This window comes from Lycorma delicatula, chromosome 7 (genome assembly GCF_047948215.1).
Source record: "Lycorma delicatula isolate Av1 chromosome 7, ASM4794821v1, whole genome shotgun sequence".
Taxonomy (NCBI): domain Eukaryota; kingdom Metazoa; phylum Arthropoda; class Insecta; order Hemiptera; family Fulgoridae; genus Lycorma; species Lycorma delicatula.
In genome coordinates, this window is record NC_134461.1 from 5,625,832 (window position 1) to 5,650,258 (window position 24,427).

At 31.9% G+C, this 24,427-nt stretch overlaps 1 protein-coding gene across 2 annotated transcripts in view; it reads right to left on the reverse strand.

Moving 5' to 3' along the window:
• Positions 1 to 208: 208 nt before the first annotated feature.
• Positions 209 to 24,427, reverse strand: part of cic (Putative transcription factor capicua) — a 116,300-nt gene continuing 92,081 nt past the window's right edge. For both annotated transcript variants that reach the window (XM_075371209.1, XM_075371208.1), the window contains exons 22-26: positions 23,780 to 24,027; positions 20,133 to 20,231; positions 15,260 to 15,438; positions 5,492 to 5,630; positions 209 to 465 (exon numbers count right to left, since the gene is read on the reverse strand). In XM_075371209.1, the coding sequence (XP_075227324.1) occupies positions 398 to 465; positions 5,492 to 5,630; positions 15,260 to 15,438; positions 20,133 to 20,231; positions 23,780 to 24,027 (733 nt within the window). In that variant the 3' untranslated portion in view covers positions 209 to 397. The remainder of the gene's footprint in view (positions 466 to 5,491; positions 5,631 to 15,259; positions 15,439 to 20,132; positions 20,232 to 23,779; positions 24,028 to 24,427) is intronic.

Below are 24,427 nucleotides of genomic sequence, written 5' to 3' on the forward strand. Positions count from 1 at the left end.
AAATTAACATTAACGTACATATAAATAGAATAATTTTATTATATATATATACACATAATTAGAATCACACATTTAAGGAAGAACATCATATAATATGTATAAGAATTAAACTATCAAGACAAGAACAATGTATACACATTGCAACATTTATTTATACATTTTATATATAAATATATATATATATATATAGACTATATACAAAGATAAAAATTAAATGCGCTTCACCTCACACACAGAATAATAAATCGAGCGCATTCATTAAAAAAACATTGATTATAATTTACTACTACTAATAATTATAATAATAATATATTGAGATCATATACGTATATAATCATAATGATAATAAAATAATTAAAAATCATAATTACAATCATCATCATCCGAGTCACAATGGCTAACTGCTTGATGAAGCAGGGATCACAGAATTGATTGAGGAATGGCCTGAAGGTAATGTTGATGAACCTGTAATTTGAAATTATAAAAATATATATATATATATATATATATATATATATATATATAAACATTTGTAAATAAATTAGATTACATTACATTTTTTATAACAAATGTAAGATGAATCAATTGACAAAAAAAAAACATTAAAGATGATGGTGTTTAAATCTCTTTTACTCTTTAAGGATACACATTTAAAATTTGTTAACTGCAAAAAAGATGTTTTGTTATATAGAAAAATACTATTAATTACTAGACAAAATGTTTCTATAAGTCAAAGTAAACTCTATTACTGTTAAAATTCAAATTTTCACACATAAGTTACCATGAAAATTGCTTTTTAACAAATAAAATAAAACAAAAATAATGAAAGTTAGTCATTTAAAACAAATATAGCAAAAATGATGATGAGCAATGCAAAATTAAAAAAAAAAACATTTGTTTTGAAATAAATGAGTATGATGAATAATTAACTAGATAGTGCATACATATGTAATTATACTATAATTACAGATTAGATTTGCAGGCATTTTTTATGCCTGCAAATCTTTAGTCAAAAAGATTTCTTGTTCCTTAAACAGCAAGCAAGTTTGAATACTTTTGTTTACAATACAATATTTACAACTTTCAAATTTTTATTAGTGCAACTATAGTTTGTAGTTAAGTACAATTACCGTATTTATCCGAGTACCCACCGCCCCTGAATAAGCCCCGCACCTCGATTTTGCGGACTGAAAATCTAAAAAAAAAATCTAGTGTATACCGGTATTTTATAGTGCAACAGATATGATAAAAAAATACGTAAATACGAAAATATTCAGAAAGTAAAGCGTTTAATTCGTTCATTTGAATTACAATATTAATATTACATTAATAATTAATTACCATAAGTACCAGTTTAGTTCAGAATCAGTAGGCCAGTAAAACGAAAAGAAAGTATCATGTTGAAAAGGATCATTTCAATACACTTTTTAATATGGGATTTTATTTTTAATTATTCACAGTCACTGTCAATGTCTGTGGAAGTCTCTACGTTGCCCTGCCAAAGGTGATCGTCTTCACTACCATCAAGTTCATTAGATATTCCGCATTTTTTAAAACTTTTCCTTACTAATTCCGTGTTAATACCTTCCCATGCATCTTTTATCCAAACACAAATCTGGTTAAAATCTGGGCGTTTGATTCTTCCTGTAGGCTTGAGAAAGAAATTTTCATCAGCCATCTATTTACTGTACAGTTGTTTTAATGCATATTTGAACGGTTTATTAATGCAGACATCTAGTGGTTGCAATAGAGATGTCAATTCGCCTGGAATTATTACTTGGTCTGTCATACCCTTTTTTAAAATGTCTTTCACTTTATCAGTCGTATGCCCCCGATAACTATCCATTGCTAGTATACCGGTATTTTTTTTACTAAGTAAATCTCCTGATCACTTTTGCCATACACACCTGATCCAATCTAACATTAAGGTTTCGTCCATCCAACCTGATTCCTGTGCTCTGATAATAATTCCATTTACCTGCACAGTAGGAAGAGTTTTTCTTTTAAGAACAATGTACGGAGGTAATTTTGATCGATCAGAAGTAATGCGAAGCATAACACTACACCTTTGTTTTTCATTACCACCAGTGTAACACTTTTTTCACCTTTTTTGTTTAGGGTTTTGTCAAATGGCATTTCTAAATATACGGGGGTTTGATCAGTGTTTCCTATTTGAGAAGGCAAATAGCCTTTATCTTTTCTAAGATTTATTATGTATTTGTGAAAATGTAATTTTTTTTGTTCAGAAGTTGTTGAGAAATGGTCGTCTTTCGTCTTATTGACAAATCATTTCGTGCAAAAAATCGTGTTATCCATCCACGGCTTGCTTTAAAATCAACTTTATTCAATGATTTAGCGATTTCACCAGCACATGATTGACACATTTCTGTCGTAACAGTATAACTGCATTTCCTTTTTTTCATAACTAAGTCGTACAATTTTTTTTCTATGTCTGTGTATTTTTGTTTTAAGCCACGAAAAGCCCTTTTATTACCAGTACCTTTCACTAGAAGTTGTTTCTTCTTACACCAGTCTCGAATGCAGCTTTCAACTACGTCAAATTTTCTTCCTGCCACCCGATTTCCAAGTTTTTCAGCCTCTTCTATAATGCGCAGTTTTTCACAATTTAATGCCGTAATTAAAATAAATCACCATATTAAACTTTACAAGATAAACTAAACAGATAAAATGCACATAACCGTCCAGATATACAAACAGTACAATGACTATTGCAAATAGACAAGATGATGATGGGTAACTGATACTGTAACTGTAGTGTCATTAGAACCGGATGCAGCCTATACAGAATGAATCGGTTTTATAAAAATACTGTAACTTCGTTCCTATCGATAATATGAACAGGATGTTAATAATTAAGGATGTATTCTGTATAAGCGGCATCCAGTACTGATAAACAAAAGCCTAATGTAACTATATTTATGTGATTGAATTCACTTCTAAGAAAACGTTTACTTTACATAAATTATCCTAGCTAAAGGATAATTTGAAACATAGGTTTCAAGTAAGCCCTACACCCTCATTTTTTCTCTCCAATTCCAAGAAAAAAAGTGCGGGGTACTTGAATAAATATGGTACTCTCTACAAATTTTTAAATCTTCATTACGAGAATTGAAATATTTCTTGTCTGACAGTACTTAATTCATCATCATTTTCAGTTCCCTTGGGTTGGGTGTTCTACAAAATTTCTCAATCAATCTGCTTCGATCCATTAACTTCTCTTTCAATACCCTCATCCCATCACCATATTTATTAATTGATGATGCATACAAAGGAAACAGGTAGAAGACCGAAGAGTAGATCGAGAATGAGATGGATAAATATGGCGATTGAGGAAGTGAATAAGAGAGGGCATACGATGAGGGTAATTAAAGAGAAGTTCATGGATCGAAGCACATTGAGAAATTTTGTAGAAGGCCCAACCTGAGGAAACTTGAATTTAAAGGAACTGAAAGAGACGATGATGAATTAAGTACCATCAGTAAAGAAATATTTCAATTTTTATCATTCATCCTTTCAATATGCCCAAACGACCTTTGATCTTCCGAGCAACTTGACAAGGCTTTCCAATTTCAATACCTCTTTAATCATACTGCTCCTTACCCTTTTCTTTTTCCTGTTTAGCCTTCGGTAAGTACCTTTCAGATAATACTTCAGAGGATGAATGAGGATGATATGTATAAGTGTAAATGAAGTGTAGTCTTGTACAGTTTCAGGTCGACCATTCCTCAGACGTGTGGTTAATTGAAACCCAACCACCAAAGAACACCGGTATCTATGATCTAGTATTCAAATTCATGTAAAAATAACTGACTTTACTAGGACTTGAACACTGGAACTCTCGATTTCCAAATCAGATGATCTGGGACGATGCGTTCACCACTAGACCAAGCAGGTGGGTTTGTTCCTTACCCTACCCTTTTTTTTCTTACCTAGCATGCTTCTCTAGAATTTCATTTCGCTGCCTGTACTTGACTCTCTATTTTTCTGTCATCTGTCCAGGTTTCTGCCTCATAGGTATGAATCAGTTCAAAGTATGCTTTATACATAACTCTTGGATTGGAAAGGTATCTCCTTGTTCCAGACCAGATTTCTTACACCCTGATAAAATCTGCTTGCCCTCTGTACTCTTGTATTTATTTCTTTAACCATTCTCCCATCTTCAGAAAAAACTGTTCCTAGATAAGTAAACTATTTTACTTTTTCTATTTTTCTACCGTTCATAACTATGTCTGTTGAATTTCCCTTTATTCTGTCTTGTACAATCGCTTTACTCTTCTCAACACTAAACTGCATATTATAAACAAAAGTGGAGATATCACATTTCCTTGTCTCAATACATTCTCTTTCTTAAACGGATCTCTCTCTTTTCCTGTTTAGTCTCTGGTAACTACCGTTAAGATAATTGTTCAGAGGATGAATGAGGACGAAATGTATGAGTGTAAATGAAGTGTAGTCTTGTACATTCTCAGTTCGACCATTCCTGAGATGTGTGGTTAATTGAAACCCAACCACCAAAGAACGCCGGTATCCACGTTCTAGTATTCAAATCCGTGTAAAAATATCTGGCTTTGGTGGACTCGAATGCTGGAACTCTCGACTTCCAAATCAGCTGATTTGGGAAGACGCATTCACCACTAGACCCCGGTGGGTTTTCTTAAACCGATCTGACCTTCCCAGTCTAATCCTGACAAATCTCTGCTCCCCTCACGCATAACTTTAACCATCTGCATGTCCACTTTGTCCACATTTCTTCTTCCAGCACCAGTCACACAACCTCCCTATTCATGCTATCATATCCCTTTACTACTTATTATAATTCTACATCATCTAACTTGCTTGTCTCAGGGCAAATATTGCATCAGTAGTGGATCTACCATATCTGAATCCCATCTGTTCTTCTTCCAACCCCCCTCAGTATTCCTTCTGATGCGGTTTTCCAATACCCTTTCAAAAAGCTTTGCCTTGTGTGAAAATAGTATAATATCTTTGTAATTACTACACATCTTGTCCCCTTTTTTTAAATATGGGGATTATTATTCCCTTTTACCAGTTTTCTGGAATCATCTTCACTTACCATATACTTCTGAACAGTCTGTACAACTACTGTAGATCAGTGATGAACACACTCTAAACATGTCAAAGCATTATGCACATATATATTTAACTGATTATTCTTACATCATTACTTAAACATCATTGTATTTTGTAAATTTTGCTGTTATGAGTAAATGAGTGCATGTAACTTAATATTCATCAAATGATATAATATGACAAATTTAATACAGATGTTTTAAGTCAGGAATCATCAATTATGTTAGACAAGCAACAATTGTGCCGGTAGAAAAGTACGAACTAGAAGAGAAATGGTAAATACTTTCTGAACAGAGAAAGTGAAAAATTTCTACTGATAAAGAAAGTATGTAAAATTAAAGTTTAAAGTACTTTGATGATGTAGGAACATGGTAGTTACCTGGTGTAGTAGCATCACTAGGGCTTACAAGAGCATGAGGTGTTAAATTCGACTGACAATTTGCCAATAACTTCTGCCTGACTTCTCTTATTTTCAACTGTAATGATGTTTTATTTGGAAATATATCAGCATGACCAGACTGCAACAATACAAAAAATAGTATGCAATATAAGTAAAATAGAAAATAAATGAAAATTTAATTTTATCGATCTCAAAGCAGTAGTATCTATACCTTTCATCTAGAGGAAATGAGGTTTGAATCAGGTGTTAACACTTTTCACACAAAATTCATTATAGTGATTATTTTTAGGGACCAGCCTGTTTTTACTACTCTACAAATAATAAATATTTCACAACTATATCATCTATAATTACATAATTACATATATGCAAAACATTATCCTAATACATACAGAGTGACTAATAACCATTAGTAGATAAATAATTTTTCTGATTGGTACAAAACAATACATTTTGTGATCATGTTAGTAACGGGTAGGCATGCTACTCAAAAGGTAAAAAAAAATATTTGCCTGAACTGATCAAGAAAAACTAGGTTTTTCCAAATTGATCTGAAAAACCCTAGCTCACAGCAGCATCACAGAATATATATAATTATTAATTATAAGACAAAAAACAGAAGTGATTAAAAATCCATATTAATCATTTAAAATATAAACTCACAAAATAATGTTAAGGTAAATGCATGAATATATATATAAATGAACTAGAAAATAATTCACAAGGTGTTAATGAGATTGTTTAAGCACATAGAACAATAATGTGCTCTTTTGATTTCTGTAAAAGAATATCTTCAACAATTTTTGCAAAAAAATGGTGGAAAAATATTTTGAATAGTTTGGTTATTTATTTAAAATCGCAATGGAAGCAAAAGGCCCTTTCTCACAAGTTGAAGTATATGCGTTGAGCTACATGAAAGTATTCTATTGTCTAGTTTGACTAAGGTAGATACTTTTTACAAACAGGTGAATATTTTTGTTTGTGGCAATAGTTGCATATCATGGCAATGACAAAAAAACACAATTCAACTGTGTAAAGTGATCAGCACAAGGTTTTTCATATGTAAGATTGAATATAACTAAATCCTTAAGAAGACAATAGACTGCACAGATCATGGATTTAAAACATAAACAAAATATCTTACAAATGACGGGTGGTCCAAAAGAATACAACCAGAATTTGAACATGTAGTTCATAGTAGCAGAAATATACAGACATGTTCCAAAGGGTGCTGCTAATGGGATCTTGTAAACTAGAAAAACTACAAAGTGTTTTAAATAGGAACTTTCTTTGACTTATACCGATTGAAAATATCCTACTGGCATGTTTGAAATCTACACCGTTCTTCTAACATAGTAACCATCTTCATTTTTTTAAATGGAAATCTCTGATCTATAACACGTTTGGATACAATGCATAATTTTAAGGCATTCTCCCTTAAATGCAGCCAATCAGGTACTAAATTTCATCTTCAGTTCTTACCTATCGGCAATACGTACTCTCAATGCTGAATTTAAGTCTCCATTCTTGTGATTTTACACTTATGTTTTTGCTTCAATAGAGTTGTATTTTCATATTCCATTCTTTGATTATTACTTTGAAAATACAACTACAACTTTTTTAAAGACTTAAAAATCTTTATGATTTTTAAAAACTTTATACTTTTTACAATAGTTTAAATCAACGGCCATAGTTCTCTACTAACCGCATTATTCTAGTAAATAAATTATTAATTTATGAAACTGACAAATTATGTTTCAATTCCAAGTGTTTGATAAATAAAAATGAAAAATGAGTATATTCGTATGAGTATGTTCATAAGAGCAACAATTTTCATGTTTGAACATTATTTGAGAATAAATTAATAAAAAGAAAATAAAAAAATAATTTCAAAATACGTTTGTTGACACATCTGTTCTACATAAGTACATCATATTATTAAATTCAATCATTTTTTTAAAAATGGAACAGGTGAGAAGACACCCATATACACTCATGACCATGCCCATGCATACTTTAGTCATTCTTTGAGCTAAAATTTAAAGTTTTTAACAACATTAAAAGCCAACTTCCATGAACTCCTTGAAAATTAGTGCATAAACTATCTTTTTAAGATGGAATACTTTAAAATATTTTTCCTTAAAACGTTTTAGGACCAACATGCTGACAAAATCAATGTTGTTCAATATCATACAGAAAGAAACAAAACTAGAATATTTATTAAATGTAGTTTTTAACTGTTTATTATAAGCATATAATATATTAAATTCCAAAATATTGAATGCATATATACAGGTCAGGCGTAGCATTTTTCATATTACAAAATTTTCATTCTATATTCCCATGTACAAACTGCAATTTAAATAGTAATTGACAATCGCAATATCACAATAATGATATTTATCATTAACGTGGAGTTAGAGGTTCTGTTGAGTACAGATGTATTTTTGTATGCTGTGTTCTAATTCTGTTTTTTTTTTGGTTTTGTTTTAGTTCTCTGGTCTGTAGGATTAGCAATTGTTGGCGGATTATAATTGGATATGTTTTTTACTTTAAATTGATTTTGGAAAACAGACTTAACTTTTTATTAATATTTTAGCTTTACGACTTTATTGCCATTGGCAACAGGGTGCAGGTTAGTTCGTTGCGAGTGTGTGGAGCTTTTTACAATCTGGGAGTTGGTCATCTTTATTTATTAACATTGTTGGATTATTATTTGGGTTAATTATTGAGAGCACTGACTATTATAATTTTATTTTGTTCAGTGATAAACTAAATTCCACTGGATAGTGGAATTAATCAATTTTATTTCAATAATTTGTTATCTTTCGATAGCAGGATGTTGAACCATTATACGTTACTATTATAATTTTATTTGATTCGGTGATAAGAACTCGATAGTGGAGTTAATACGTTTTAATTCCAAGTATTCCCAACTCCCCCCAAAAAATACTGAGTGGGGTGTCGCAGAACTTTGTTTTCAGCCCTCTTTGTGATACCAAGGGTCTAAATTGAATTAGAGCAACTGGTGAAGATAGAGAAGCGAAGATCTCTACCTCTGGTGGAGACTACTGAAACGAGTACTTCACGATTGGTCCCAGCGACCTGGGCTAAAAAACCAGATGGTAAAAAGAAACAGGCCCATGTCATCTGAAGATACACTACCAGGGTATACGGAGGACCTGATGAGCCAACTGGGGCTCCTTTTATTTACACTGACAGAACACAGAGTCAGACCTTCAAAAATACATAGTGCAACACGAGAAAGATTTAATGAAAATTTATAAAGGGTTTAAAGAGCTAAAAGACATGACGCCACCAATTGCAGTAATCACACAGGCGACCCAAACATAGGGGAACAAACAAAGGGAGAACAGAAATCTGCTAAATGATCAGTTAATTGATGAAGGATTGATCAAAATCAAGAATAGAAGCCCGGCTGAACTGACAAAGGATGTGTAGATAATAGACAACTTATCTAAAATTGAAGATACTGGTCAGTTTTTTGACTTAACCAAAAGACAACACAAAGAAGTCACGACTGTGGAATCAATGATGAGACAAATTATAAAACCTGGCATTGTAACAAAAGACAATACTGTTGTTATGGAAGGTGAAACCCCAGTCGCCAACATGATGTATACTGTGCACTGTGCAGACAGGAAAAGAAGAATCGTCTTTGATTAAAATTTTGGGAGCTGTAAGGGAAATAAAAGCAGAATCGAAAGCAACAACCTGATTATACCTGGAAGTAGACTAGGTGTAGCAATCGAGAAGATATTAAGCAATTTATACAGGGGGTCTGAAGACCTAATTAAAATATATGTACTGCCAGCAGAAGGAGAGGAACTAGAGAACAAAGCCTCTAGTCCAAGACAGAAGAACAATAGTTATTAAGGATCATGGCAGGTCATATGCTGATTTACTGAAAACAATGAAGAGAAGTGATAAGGGAGGAGGCAGGAGAGTTCCTATCCTTGAGAAGAAGACCAAGAGCAGAAACGACAGAGCTGCAGATTCAACATGTGATAGTGAAAGTTACAGGGGAGATGGGTGATTTTAAGATATTGTCCATACATCCGGCTTATGGAGATACAAAAAATGTGACAGTTATCACCACGATGATGGCGGTGAAGAGACTAATTGAACAGCGGATACCAATAGAATGGGTCAACTGCAGGGCGCAAATAAGAGAGTTTGAAAAATGGTGCCACAGATGCTGGGGGGCGTAGGGCATGTGTCGACAAACTGTAGAGGGATGGATAGATCCCAGTTATGTTTTAATTGCGGGAAGACTGGGCACAGTGTGAAGAGCCATCAGTTTGCACTTTATTTGGTAAGGGGGACACAGGTTGTTGGTGTGTAAGGCACCAAAATGAGGTTCTTACTATTCAACATGAATAGAAGTAGGCTGGTGATGGACCACTGCTGGGAGGTGGCCATCAGGGAGAGAGTGGATGTGATACTAATGTCGGAACCAAATATCTCAAGGATGGCAGGGGAAATATGGAAAGTAGATCAGATGATGGATGCGGCAAATCAGATTCCCAGCTGCTGGTATAGCGATAGCTGTACGTGGTTTGGCAGAGGGCTTTGTGTGGGCAAACCTAGATAGATAGAGTGGTAGTATTTTCCTGCTACCAATCCCCAAACATAAACATAGACGATTTTACATTTCTCGACGAGTTAGGTGAAGAAATTGAGACAAATAGAGGAATGAGTATATTATTGGTGACTTTAGTGCAAAATCTCCCAAATTCTCAGGAGGGACAAGCAATGTGTATGGTCTACACCTTAGCGATAAGATCAATGCATGGGGGTCTGTTGTGCATAAATGAAGAGGAAGCGTCATTTGAGTGCAGGGTGTCTCAATCGTATATAGACTTGGCGTTTGTGATGGAAGAACATATTAGTTGCTATCAGGGTTGGAAGATAATAAACTTACAAGAGCCTCTCTGATTAATTGTTTATTACATTTGAAACAAGAAAGGAATTATGTGAGAGGTTTCCGGTTGGTGACCAGAAGGCAGGCTTCCTGCACTGACTAAGGAACAGGTGCAAGACTGCATTAGTTTTCTTTTCATTGCAGGAAGATCCAGAAAGGGAAGAAATAGCAGCAGATAAAACAGATCTATTTAAAATGAACTAGCTGATAAGTGCAGCAAGGAAAATGAAACTGCATAAAAGCCTGGGTCCAAACGGCACCCCTGTGGAGATTGTCAGGATGCTAGAGGAGGTGGCCCTAAAAGAGGTACTTGATGTGATGAATAATATGTTGACCAATGAACATATTCCCGAAAGCTGAAGGAAGCATGACTGATGCTCGTTAAAAACCTGGTACAGAAGAAGCAGCTGGATCTTATAAACTGATGTGCATGATAAACAATCTGTTCAAACTCTATGAATGTATGTTGGAAGTGCACCTGTGAGAAGAAATCAACAAGAAGGGTGGATTTAGTGATAGACAATATGGCTTCAGACAAGGGAGGTTGACAACAGACACATTGAGCAAAATGATGGAAATAGTGGATAGTGTTGCACAAGGCATCTGAAGAACAAGAAAAATTCTATTCCAGCGGTCGTGCTCTTAGATGTGCAAAATGAATTTAACTCCATCAGCTGGGAGGCCATCTTCCAGAGACTGAGGGAGAGAGGCATTATGGGATATCTAAGGAAAACCATTCAAAGATACCTGCCGGATAGGTATCTCATATATCAGACAAGAGAGATAAAACTGAGATTCAAGGTAACATGAAACCTCGAGCTGTTAAGACAGCTGCCAGAGTCCTGGCAGGGGTTCCCCTGTTTGAGGCAGATGCAAAGGACCGAGTCCTAGCTTCCAGGGCAGGGCGGCTGGGAATGACATAGCTGGGCCTAGTGCAATCTCGTTCTGGGATTATAGGGGCAAAGGCACCTTCCAGGACCGTGTTTGTACTTAAATGTGGGTCTGGCCCTGGGAGGGGAGGGAAAAAAATTTCAAATATTAAATGGTTTAATTTAGTGATTCAATCAAAGCGGCTAGAATAGAACATTATAAATTTATGTTTGTTTCAAGAATTGCACTTAACACAGTGAAAAAACTGGTGTTAGGAGAAATATATTTCAGGGAAAAAAGAAAATTAAGTATTTTTTTAACATTACTATAAATAAATATTTAACAGGGTGTTGTAATTAAATTATTTATAGGTCTTTTAAGACTTAAAGATAGGTAATATTGCCTATAAAATAGTACTACAACAGCAGCAGAAGATATCATACATTTTTCTAATTAAAAAAAAAATTATAGCCCCTAAGTTTCAATCTCTATCAGGAATTTTTTATTTTCTGAAGAATTTTGAAAAAAAATGAATATAATAATAACAATGAAAATGCTATTAATGAACTGAAGCCTAACATAAAAAAAAAAGTAATTTAAAGATTACAGGAGCTATACTGCGAAAGGTTTTTGTTAATATGATTAAAAGTGTGATAGACTGTTGACAGTAGGTGGTGTATATTTTAAAATATTATAAAAGCCGTTTTGAAGTAATATGTTTTATTATTCATACTTAGTAATATATTTTTTGAATTGAATGACTTGGAAACCATTGGCGTAAGGATGTAAAATATATTGGCGTATAGATGTAAAATATAGATAATTTACCGCTGGCTGAACCCACATTTAATAAATTAAATTAGTTCCTGTACAAAAAAAAACCATTACATTAATAGCAGAGTCAACGGAGACTCAAAAAGGCGTTAACTTAGAAAAAATTCAATACAGCAAATAAATTACTGGAATGGGTTCGGAAAAGTATGTAGATAAAAGTGTGCCCTAGCAGACAAAGAGCAAATAACTATTTAATTTGTTTAACAAATTAAGGAAAGATTTTTAGTTTTCTACCAATAATGGCTTTATTTTTAATAACAAGTAAAAATAAAAAGCACCAATAGATAGCCAAGGAAATCTTGTATACAAAATCCCCTGGGTACTTTTTTCTGTGAGCTAACTAAGGGGTTAGCAAATTTTACAATAAGCACTAAAACTGCACTAAGGTAGAGTAGCTTGGAAACTGGGTGCTACACCTAGGTCTGTTCAGAAAATAACCTAACTTTATTTTTTTAAATTTTTATTATTAATTTTACAGATTATATTGGTCCTTGTCCCATTCAAAGTACTCCCCTCCCCTTTTCACATGCTTTTCCTAGCGGTGTTTCCTGGATAGCTTCGTTCGAAATGGCCTTTAAGGTCTTTGATGAATTTACTTTAATGTCATCAAAACGGTGTCCTTTCATCACTGATCTTAATTTTGGAAAAAAGAAAGGATTGTAAGGAAGTAGGTCTGGCGAGAACGGAGGCTGGGGAAGGACATAATCTGATTTTTGACACAAAACTGATGAACTGACAAACCTGAGTGTGCAGGCACATTGTTGTGGTAAAGAAACTGTGAGTTGTCTCATCACAAATCTAGTCTCTTTTTGCAGATTTTTTCATGTAACTACTGTAAATCACCTTAGTGATAGTATGCACAGTTCACTGTTTCACATTAAAGCGACAATTCAAAATGTATAATTCCATTAAAATTGAAAAAAAAAGAGCATCAATTTGATACTGGATTGAGACTGACATGCTTTCTTGGGACAAGGAGATCCTTTAACAATCCATTGTGATGATTGAACTTTTGTCTCGATGTCGTAGCCATGAACCCGGCTTTCGTCTCCCATTATGATTCTTTGCATGAATGTTTCAATGTCATTGGCAAATTCAAAAAGTTGCAGACTAATGTTCTTCCTGCTGTTCGGTCATCAAACAAGGAACAAACTTTGTTGCAACTCGATACATGTTCAATTTTTTAATTCAAAATTTCATGGCATGATCCGATCGAGATGCTAACCTCTTCTGCAAGTTTCTGACAGTCAATTAATCGGCAATTTGAATGCACCAGATTGTTGATTTTCTGAATGCGGGTGTCATCAGTTAAACAGAAGGCCTTCCCAGTCGAGGGTCATCTTCAATTAACTGACGACCAATTTTAAATCGTGAAAATCATTTGTAACATTGCGCATGACCCAAAGCATCTTCTCCGTAACCTTGTTTCAAAAGTTGAAACGATTTTGTGAAAGTTTTCCCCAGTTTCATACAAAATTTTACGTTGTTTTGTATCTCCCAAAAATTGCACATTATAAAAATCACTACTAACACTTACACATGCTGGGCTCAAATAACAATAACATAAAAATTAAACAAGATATCAACAATCAAAGAACATGTGGTTATAGAGGAGGTTATGCGAAATGCAATGCTGCCAACTGCGCATTACTAAATATCTCCGTTGGGACGTAATTAAAAATGTTTTCTGAACAGACCTCCTACCTTCTTGTATACAGTAAGACTAAATGGTTAAATTAATAATTTGTCCATAATTTTTTAATTTTGCTCTTAAAAAAATGTGTTCGGGAGCTTTTCCATGCAAAATTGTCTTTAGTTTTCTACTAGTGGTATTTATTTTTTCATAAGATTAAAAATAAACAAAATATTGATGAAACACTATATTGTGGATATTTTTTCAAAAATCCACTTTTTTCCACAAATAGCAAAAAATGTGCAAAATCAATCAAATATAAGGTTAAATATTTATAAATGATGTATTTTTAAATAGATCTATAAAGTTGCATAAAAAATATCTCTGTTTCATTAATTTTTTATAATAGTTTGTTTATAGCGTCATTTTCATGTGTTTACGAAGAATACTAACATTCACTTCGTAAAACTCATTAAAAAATTTAAGTTTCTGAAAAATCGTCTCTGCTACAAATAACAATTAAAATATTTGAAAAAAAAAAACAAAATTAATAATGATTCGTTTAAAGCATTAACCAAGGTTTCCAAAATACACATTTTCTAAAAATTGCAATTTTCAAATTTTTATAAATTAAAAATTAAAAAAATAAATAGAGACATCCTTTATGGAATGAGTAGGTAGTAAGCCCAAGAATAGAATGGTTTATTGACTTTAATTTTTTGCAATTTGTTTATTGTTATAGGCGTTTTATCAACAACCTGATAAATTTTCACAGTAGATCCAGATTAGTAGACAATCAGAAATTAAAATACTTCAAAAATATGACTAATTTATAGCCTTGGGTCTTCTGAATTTATTGCGTGCCCTTGAATTACAATACCTATGTATGATAGCTATAGCACGATTTTGGGTACTTATTGTAAAATGTGCTAGCGCCCTTAGTTTTGCTCGCAGAAAAAATTACCAAAGAGTTTTTTTATGTGAAATTTCCTCAGCTATCGATTGGTGTTTTTTATTTTTATATGTGATTACAGAAAAACTGCTATTGATGAAAAACTGAAATTTTTTTGTTAATTTAACAAATTAAATAATTCATTCTGCTAGGGCAAACTTTTACTACATATTTTTTTGATCCCTTTCCAATAATTTATTGGAAATAGGAAATTTTTTTCAAGTTAAAATATCTATTGACTCAGCTACACCAGTTGTAAATTTAAGTGGTTTTTACAGATATCAGTTATATGCAGTTTCTTATTTGATTTGGTTATACTACATTGTGGTGGAATTTTTTTCTGTGAATGATCTTACCATTTGATGCCCTAAATGAAAAAAAAAAAAATGTAATCGACGTGTTCATGACAAGCAAAGACAAGAACATATAACGATCATGATTTATTAAAAGAGGTATAAAGTAAATAAAAAAGGTTAAAAAAAAAATTTATAATTTTTGTTTTAGAAAAGTCACCTGAAATGCAGTTGTAGCTTGTGTCGAAGGAAAAAATCCTTGTTCTTGAAATAGTTGCATAACAAGCTGCCTACGCTGTTCTAATACTCTACGATGACCCTTTTCAGCATCTCTACCTCCTGGTGTTTTAGGAGTTCGTGGTGATGCTCCTTCTAGACCTTCTTCAGCCCCATTACCACCTGATGAAATAAACAAATTGACTCAATATTTATAAATTTACAGATGATCGGTTAGAATCTATTATAATTTTCAGTTATCGACCATTTCATCGATAGACGAGAAACAAAACTATTTACGAGCTAATTTCCAACCTAACTATTTCTCTTTACAGTACCAACTAATAAAACTGTCATTTAGCTAATGAATCATACAGTCATCAGTTAGAAAGCACCTACGTTACAACAGATACATTTAAGTCAAGTAGTATTGATAATTGTGAGGGTTACAGGATAGATACTCCAGTATTCAGTAAGAAGAATGTTTATAGATTGAGGTAGAATGGGTAATGGTTGATCCACTAATCTCTATACAGCACGGCTACCAATACAATAAGTGAGCCATTACTGACAACACAATTCAATAACTCTGTTATCAAAATCGTTAAATAAAGACCAATATATTAAAAATGGTGCATTTTTTTGTTATGAGACTGTTTATTCAGAGTGCACTATAGGCCATTATTGAAAGCAGCTTAGAAAAATATTAAATGGCCACCATTTTGATTACGGTTGCCTTGTCCAATGTTTATATAAATGAAAATTTTTGCTTTTCAATGTCCTTTAAAAATCATACATTACAATCCTACCGTTTTCATTTAAAATCTCTGAGTTGCTCCCTTCCCTCTGGGTTCTTGGGAATCTGGAGGTCTCTTACCAAAACTAGACTGTTTATTTCAAAGTAGAAACATTTGCTAAATTTAATTTTTCTATGCTTAATTGTTGAAAGTTATTTAAGCGTTGGCATACTTTGCTAACACTTAATATACGAGGTGAGATAAAAAAATGATGAGAATCTTTTAATGCAATGTCTTGTCCTTTCAATTAAATTTGGCTATCGCCCATGCGATGACAGTAATGTCCACAACATATATCAATATTTTCAGCCATATTAGATGCATAATTCAAATTTGGCAGCCTATATATTAGTTAAATATAGTGAAAACTTAATTTATTTTTATGGAATAAACAAAGGCGCGCATTAAAAATGGAATAAAGTACAATAAAGTGGTGGAAATGAAGACTTTTGGCAAGTATGTTTAGTAGCTCGCTCTTTAATGGTTTCAAGAAGACTATGAATACATTGAAAATGACAAAAGGCTTGGACGTCAACAACCAATGAAACAAAACACAACACATCAACTGATGAAAATATAGACTAAATAAAAGAAGTTGTAATCAATAATCATCCAATCACCGTTAAGAGAAGTTGGTGAAGAGGTGAGAAACTTAAAGGTCATGTGAAATTTGACTGACATTTTGGGTGTGAAACAAGAAGCGGCAAAATTTAAACCACAACCTGTTGAATTTTCAACAAAAATGACATTGCAGAACAATTTTAGCTGACACGGCTGATGACTCAGAATTATTGAAATCTGTCGTAACAGATGATGAAACCCTAGGTAGGTGAATGATTATGATATTGAAAAGAAGGTCCATTGTCCCGATGGAAGTTTCTTGAAGAACCAAGAACAAAAAATCATTCAGAGTTTGATCGAATGTTAAGGTTCTCCTTACTGTTTTTTTTTCAAATAGAATTTCACTGTCTGTTATGAATTCTTACCGTGATTGTAAGGTCAACAAACAGCTTTATTTAGCTTTTTTAGACCGCTTACGTAAGGCAATTCAAAGAAAATAACCACAAATGTTGACAAACAACATTTCAATTTTGCACCATGATAATATGTTCCAGTTTACATTTCACTATTAATTTGTGATTAATTAGACAAAAATAATACCATATTGATGCCTTCATATTCTCCACATATGGCCTGAGCCTTTTTCCTAACTCCCACTGATTAACTGATTGTTAAAAGGATAATGATTTATGACAATAGATGAAATAAAGAATAAAAATTGTGAGCTAAGGCTATGAATGTTCTGAAAATCAGAAGAAACATAGAATATCCCCTGAATCCCCTGTCGCATCTACAGGGGATTACTTTCAAGAGAACAATATCAATACAGAAGAATAAGTAAATTCATTTTGATAAAAATTGAAATTCTCATGATTTTTTATCACATCTTATAAGGGTACGGTGTTACCAAGATGATTCTGCTTTTATGAAGTGATTATTAGTACGGGATGTGTAATCACAAAGTTAAATGCTTGTATAATATCATGTAATTTACCTAACAATATGGTTGCATTTTCAATTATACTTCTTATAGAGGTCAACCTTGAGATTTTGTTCATGATCTCGCTTATCAAAAAAAAAATACTGATAATGATATTTAGTTATAAAATATTGAGTTCACATTTAAATTACATGAAGCTGAATAAAATTCAAGTTAATTTAATTAGTAATATAGCAGAATCCTGCAAATTTGGCTTAATGTAGACTGAAGTCAAGTTGGGTAACTGTGAATGCCTAGTTACACAGAATGAAGTTAGGTTGACGGTAATAAAAATAAAAACAGTCTTAATGATATCTATTACTATTTATTTTTCACCATAAGTAAAATAAAATTAAATACAAATATGCAATACTTACACATCCATACTTACTAGTTAATTATTTTTTTTTAGTGAAAAAGTTCATAATTTTAGTTTGCCCTTCTCTTTCATTATGATTCTTTGAGAATTTGACAGAGAAATAATACGTCACCTGCTGGTGCTCTCAGTTCTTTAAAATAACGTAATGCCAATTCAATCACCATCAAAAAAATTTCAGTGCGGGTCATTTTATTTGATTCATCCAGCCGGTCTTCATTTTCGTTATAGTCCTTAACATTCACAATCTTATCGTCACTAAGATCAGTTTTATCTTCTTCCATCCAGTCATCTATGTCACTATATGTAGATTCCTTGAGATCAGGTAGTTTCTTCATTAGAGTGACTAAATCAGAATTGTAATTTTCACGTTCATCTTCAGAGAATTCATTACCTGAATGATCCAGTAACCTGCACTATGATCAAACAATACTTACAGGTTTTATTTTTCTCAACACTTGGAAATCTACCCCACTACATCTAGTAAATCTTTTTTTTTTTAATTTTTGTTCGTCTCCACATGAATCGATCGCCAATATTAGAGTCAAAAGTAACACGCTTCTGTATTTTTTCTTCATTGTTACAAGGACACCTCGGTCCATTGGTTGATAGAACGATGCAATATTATAAGGTAAAGTTAAAGTTTTTATCTTTCTATCATGAAGTTCTTCAACAATGAGGTGTGCAATCGCTTTGTCTAGGATTGGAATAGCTTTCGGTGGAAAACCTTTTGATGCCAAGTTAACTTTGTACCGATAATATGAAAAAAAAAACCACTCCTTAAAAATTATTTGGTTCTTCCAGGCGGCTTTTTGATTTCGGTACCAAACCGGTAGATCGTATGTGTAGGAGGCATTTCTAGTAGTTAAATATTTCTTTACGTGATTTTCTTCTTATTTTGAAACCGGTAGCAGAAATATTTTTTTATGGGCTAGCATTTTTGATAGTCATTCAATAGTTCAGCCCTGTCTCATCAGAGTTATAAATTTGTTTTCTTAGTAAACCTTTGTCATCGATTAATTTGTTGTGTTTCTCTGATTTCACGAGTTTCATCATTTGCCGATAAAACTTTCTCACTAATAGTGAATTCTTTCACACCATAGTGTTTCTTCTACCTGTTAGCCACCCAACACTTGTACTAAAATCTGGTTTGTTTTCAGTTTTTAATTCTTGGTAAAGTGTTAAGAGCTTTGCTTGTAGCATTGGCCCAGTTATGGGAGTCTCTTTTGGATTTTTTATTAATGAACTAAATGTGTTTCCCACTTTTCATGGATTTTATTTATTTCAACCCTTCATAACTCTGTCTTTTTGATGACTCTTGTCTCATGACTCTATTTCAGATTTCTTTTTTTTAAACTGGCATTGATAGCAGATATCAGGTTTATGCGCTAGCAAGAAAGGGTCAGTATCTATGACTCATTTTTTTATGTTTATTTTTGTTATCGTACTGATTCTTATATAATTCATACTGTTTTAATAGAAAGAAAGGATATTAATAATTTATAGGAAGAATTCTTTTTTCTAAAACATTTCCATAACTTTAGACATTGAAAAAAATTTGTTACATGTTGAAAAAAATTATAAGAGTACAACGTATATGTAAAAAAAATGTGCTTTGGAATGAATACAAATGACTAAATTACATTAAATTGCAAATTAATATAATTTTTTCTTCTATTTTCTTTAAATAAGATATTCCAATTTAATTAAAAAATTTAAAAGTTTACAAAATAAACTCTTTTTTTCTTTCTTTTAAAAAATGACAGTATGTAACCGAGTGAAAAAATTTAATAACAAAAATACACACTTATTAATTTTTGAAAAGATATGTTGATTATTTATAAAAACAATTGGACTTTAACAAATAATAAATTTCAAAACAAATCCCCACAAAATCATAAAAGGTAGATTTGTTGAAAAATTAATTAAATTATTTTTCTTTCATGTAACAGTTTTTTAAGAAACTGGAATTTCTAGGATATCGTATGGCATTTTATTTCAGGACTTCATTATAAATTACAAATTTGCTAAAAGCACTCATGAAGTCTTTGTATTATTATTACTACTTTTTTTTATCTCATATTCTTTATTACCTTCAATCACATAAGAGAAAAATAAAGAAAAGAACTGTTAAATAATAAATTTATACTATAATATTAATTACCTTTGAAAGCATCTAAATTAAAATCAGGACCGAAGAACGTACTACCGATTAATTTGGCTGACTTTGGTGTTGCTGATATATCGGATCCAGATTCTTCATCTGAAATTAATAAAAAATGCAAGTATTAACCAGTTAAAACAAAAACAAAACTGTTTCACAAGCATCTATTCGTTTAACTTTAAAAGAATCATGTCTGTTTATTTAGATGTAGTATAAGATCATATTATTAACTGCTTTCCTAAATTTTTGCTGAATGTTACTACCATACATACCTATTTTTCAAATGTTACAAAAAAAGACTGTAAAAAGATTGCAGTTAAACTAATGTAAAATCGAACTATTTAAATTAAATTTTTAATTTATATTGTAATGTACCATTCATCAACTGATGACTAGAAAGTACCAAACAAACCGATTTACAGTGATGTGTAAATTAATGTAAATACTTTTAAAATGTAATAAATTTTTATATTTTAATTACACGAGTTTGATTTTGTTAATATGAAATACATTTACCTTTATTTATCACCTTTTTTACTCATTTTCAGTATAATTTGGATTAGTTTTATACATTTTTCTTTAAATTTGTTATCTCAAAACCATATATGAATTGCACTGCTAATAGTTTTCTTCTTTGTTGTGTCATCTAGCTCCCTCATTTCTCTCTTACATGTGCCAGATTAATTCTCAAATAGCATTGAGATCAGTTGTTTCCTGGCCAGTCTAATGTTATTCTCACTCATGAACCTTTTCCTGCTTTTAAAAAAAGACAGAAAGAAAAGGGAAACCTTTGTCTCACAGGTGTATCATGAATCTCAACACAGAGCCATTTCCTTTTAAAGATAAAATAAATTGACTTTAGGATTGAATTTAGATAACCCAACCGGTAAGGCATCATCTTTTTAAGTAGTCTCTTTATCTAACACCACGCTTTCCCTTCCTTCATGAACCATCAGAATCTGTCTATTTTTCCAGAAGGATAATGAAATTGACATTTAAAATCATCCTACATTGTGCTGCAATTTGATGTTGAAACATTAGAGAATTTTCAAAAAAAGTTATGATTTTTTTTTTTAAATAACCATTTAAGATTAAATTGAATGATAGAAAATAAAAAATTCCACAATATACAGTAAAAACTGAACTCACTGTACAAGAATTAAACAAATCTAATAAAAATCTTACAAAACACTACTTATGTAACTTTGTACTGGATTATAAAAAAAAACAATTGTGAGCATAGGTCTGTTTACAAAGTAATCTACACATGTGGTCTTGCAAAGAGCAATGGATTAACTTAACTAAAATTCCCCCTTACAGTGCAATGTTTCTATCATTAATTTGTGCAACATTATACAAGCAAGTTTTATGAGAAACTTAATAAGTTTGAAAATCTATCAATCACATAGACATATAAAGGGGTATATTTTACTAAAAAATCAAGTTTTTACTTAAAATGACTTTTTCAAACCCTATTAGAAAAGAAAACTTCTAATTAGACGTAGCCCCCTTATCCACTGTTCATATGATAAACAGATATATAATAACACGAAAACACAAACTTAAATAAAAAGGTCTAATCAAAAAGTACAGAACTTATTTTTTTTCAAGCCAACTAGTTACATTGCAGGGACTAGTGCCCCAAGGAACCCTGTTTTGTAGTAAGTTCATGCGATCTTTCCAGAGTTGCTGCCAGATAGCTGTCATGTTCAGGTCTGAATGTGTTGGTAGCATTCTTGTCTTGATTGAAAATGTTGGAACAGATTAATCAAAGTCTATGAATTTAATTTTTGTCTAAATCTGGGTGGGGTAGTACAAAATTGAAGACACTTTTGCAGATAAAAATGGCTTTTGATACTGATTCTATGAGCAATCTTATGTTAAGAAGTAGTGAAGTCATTTAAAACATTTGTTCTCGAAGTGGGCAATAATGCCCCCCCTTGTGGACACTGGACACCTTAGGAGGGTGATAGAAAAATTGGGGGCGTTCAGGTGGTATGCTTTCAACTAAACTTAAATATCTACTTCACTAGTACAAAAAATTAAAGGGAAACCTATATTTTATGATAAAAAATGACTGTATTCAAACTACTTTAACTTTGCAACCAAGAGGCTTAGAGACGAATAAAAATAAAATAATTAAAGCTTCAATACTCTACTTTTTGACAGTATACTTCAGGTTTAAAAAATCATCAAATTAAAAATAAAAAACCAGCGAGAAAGGTTTAAAAAATGTTAAAGTTTTTCTTCGTGTTTGATTGAGTGTATGGGGGAAAACAAAATTATTTCAGTAAATTGCATTAAAATTGTTTAAAAGCTTAAGACTTTAGCTTTAATTTTTTTTTGTATGTCTATACGATTTCTCTGAACCAAAATATTCCACTTTAAAGAGAAAAGGCCACTTTTGTCTTTAATGCTGCATATCTGCTGATCTAAACAATGTACTGATACAAAAACATATGGAAATTAAATGGTGTTTAAATAATGTTTTTAAAAATGCATCTTAAAAACAGCAATTGCAATTATTATTTGTAACAGATGGTAAGTTTAAAAATTTTGAGGGTGCTAGAAAAGTTTTGATTCTCAATATGGGTGGCGAGCAAAAATGTTTGAGAACAATGATTTAAGAGAAGACTAAACATCAACATCTGACAGGCCCCAACCAGCAAAAATCCAGAAACAATTTAAGGGATTGTATTTTTAGATAGAAATTTTATTTTGTTCAAACACATCAATACTGTCTAATGATCAATGTTTGAACTGTAAGATGCAAAGAATCACAGTAAATTGGAGAAAAGGAAAGTTGTCTTTTGTATCGCATATGACATGTTGAATTAAAACATCAACCTTGATTTTATGAAGAAAATCATAACCGGATGCGATTCTTGGGTTTACAGTACATTATGAAAGAAAGACAAAATCAACTCGATGGAAAATGTTATGGTCTCTTTGGTTGAAGAAGGCAGACCAATCAAGAAACAACGAGCAGTTCACGATGAAAATTTTCTCACTCTACTAGGACATAGTTCATCAAATATGCTATTTAATGTCGACTGCCAACAAGAAGTACTACCAAGTGTTCTTCATTACCAAAATGATGCTGTTAAATTGCAATGAACACAGCTGAGGCTAAGCATCAACTAATTCCTATCATGATAAAGCCCACGGATTGCAACTCAATTAGAATTTTGTACCGAAACTTGGCATCACCTAAGTTCAACAGCATTCATTCTCTGCAGACATGGTTTTATGTGACTTTTGGCTTTTTCCAAGACTCAAGACACTATTTAAAGAGATAAGAATTCAGGAAGAGATCAAAACAAAGTGCTTGTTAAATATTCTGAAAGCAGATTACAAAAAATATTTCAAACAACAGGATGAAAAAAGAACAAAATTTTAAGAGGGAAATTAAAAGATTTATAAAAAGTAAACACATGCAAATTTTTTTTTTAAGTCTGAACTAAATTCAGGAATGCCAAAATAAATAATGCATACTATTGTAATACTTTCTTTAGTTACAACATCAAAGAAAAACAGAATATCAGAAAGCAAGATTAATAAAAAATCAAGTTCCTATCGTAATCTAATATTAATTTTAATAACAATCTTGGTGAAAGGATAGTTTCAAAATCATTATAGATAATTACCACCATTAGTACGACCATGTTGTGATTGTTGTTGTTGTTGTTGTTGTTGTTGTTGTTGTTGCTGCTGCTGCTGCTGCTGCTGTTGCTGTTGCTGTTGCTGGTGCTGCTGTTGTTTTTTCCTAAATGTTTGGACGCTGAATACATGGGGACTGGACGGTACTGATATGGCACTGGGGGATGGGCATTCTTCTGGCTTGAATTCTGGTAATGAAGAGAATTTCTTCTCAAAATTAACTTGTTCTAAGACCCTGAAAAACATATTTATTATAAACGATCGACATAGAAATTTATAAAATTTATCCTGATGAAATAAATCTTAACATGATTTAACAACAACTCAAAAAAAATGAAGTAACTGCTATTATTTATTTATTTTTTACGAATACACAATTAATATTACATAACATAAAATTATTTAAAACTATGTATACATATATCTTTTATTTCCTAACTTCTAAAAGCAGTTGCAGTTACAGCAACCAGTAGGCTACCGTGAATATTAATGAATAAGCTAATGCTGTATATGCACAATGTCTATGCAAAAATTCTATTTATGAATTTGTAACTGCAGTATTAACATAAAATGTGATCAATTTGAATATTTTTAGCTAGGAAACACCAATAGTTCATTTAAAACAAGAGTTTTAG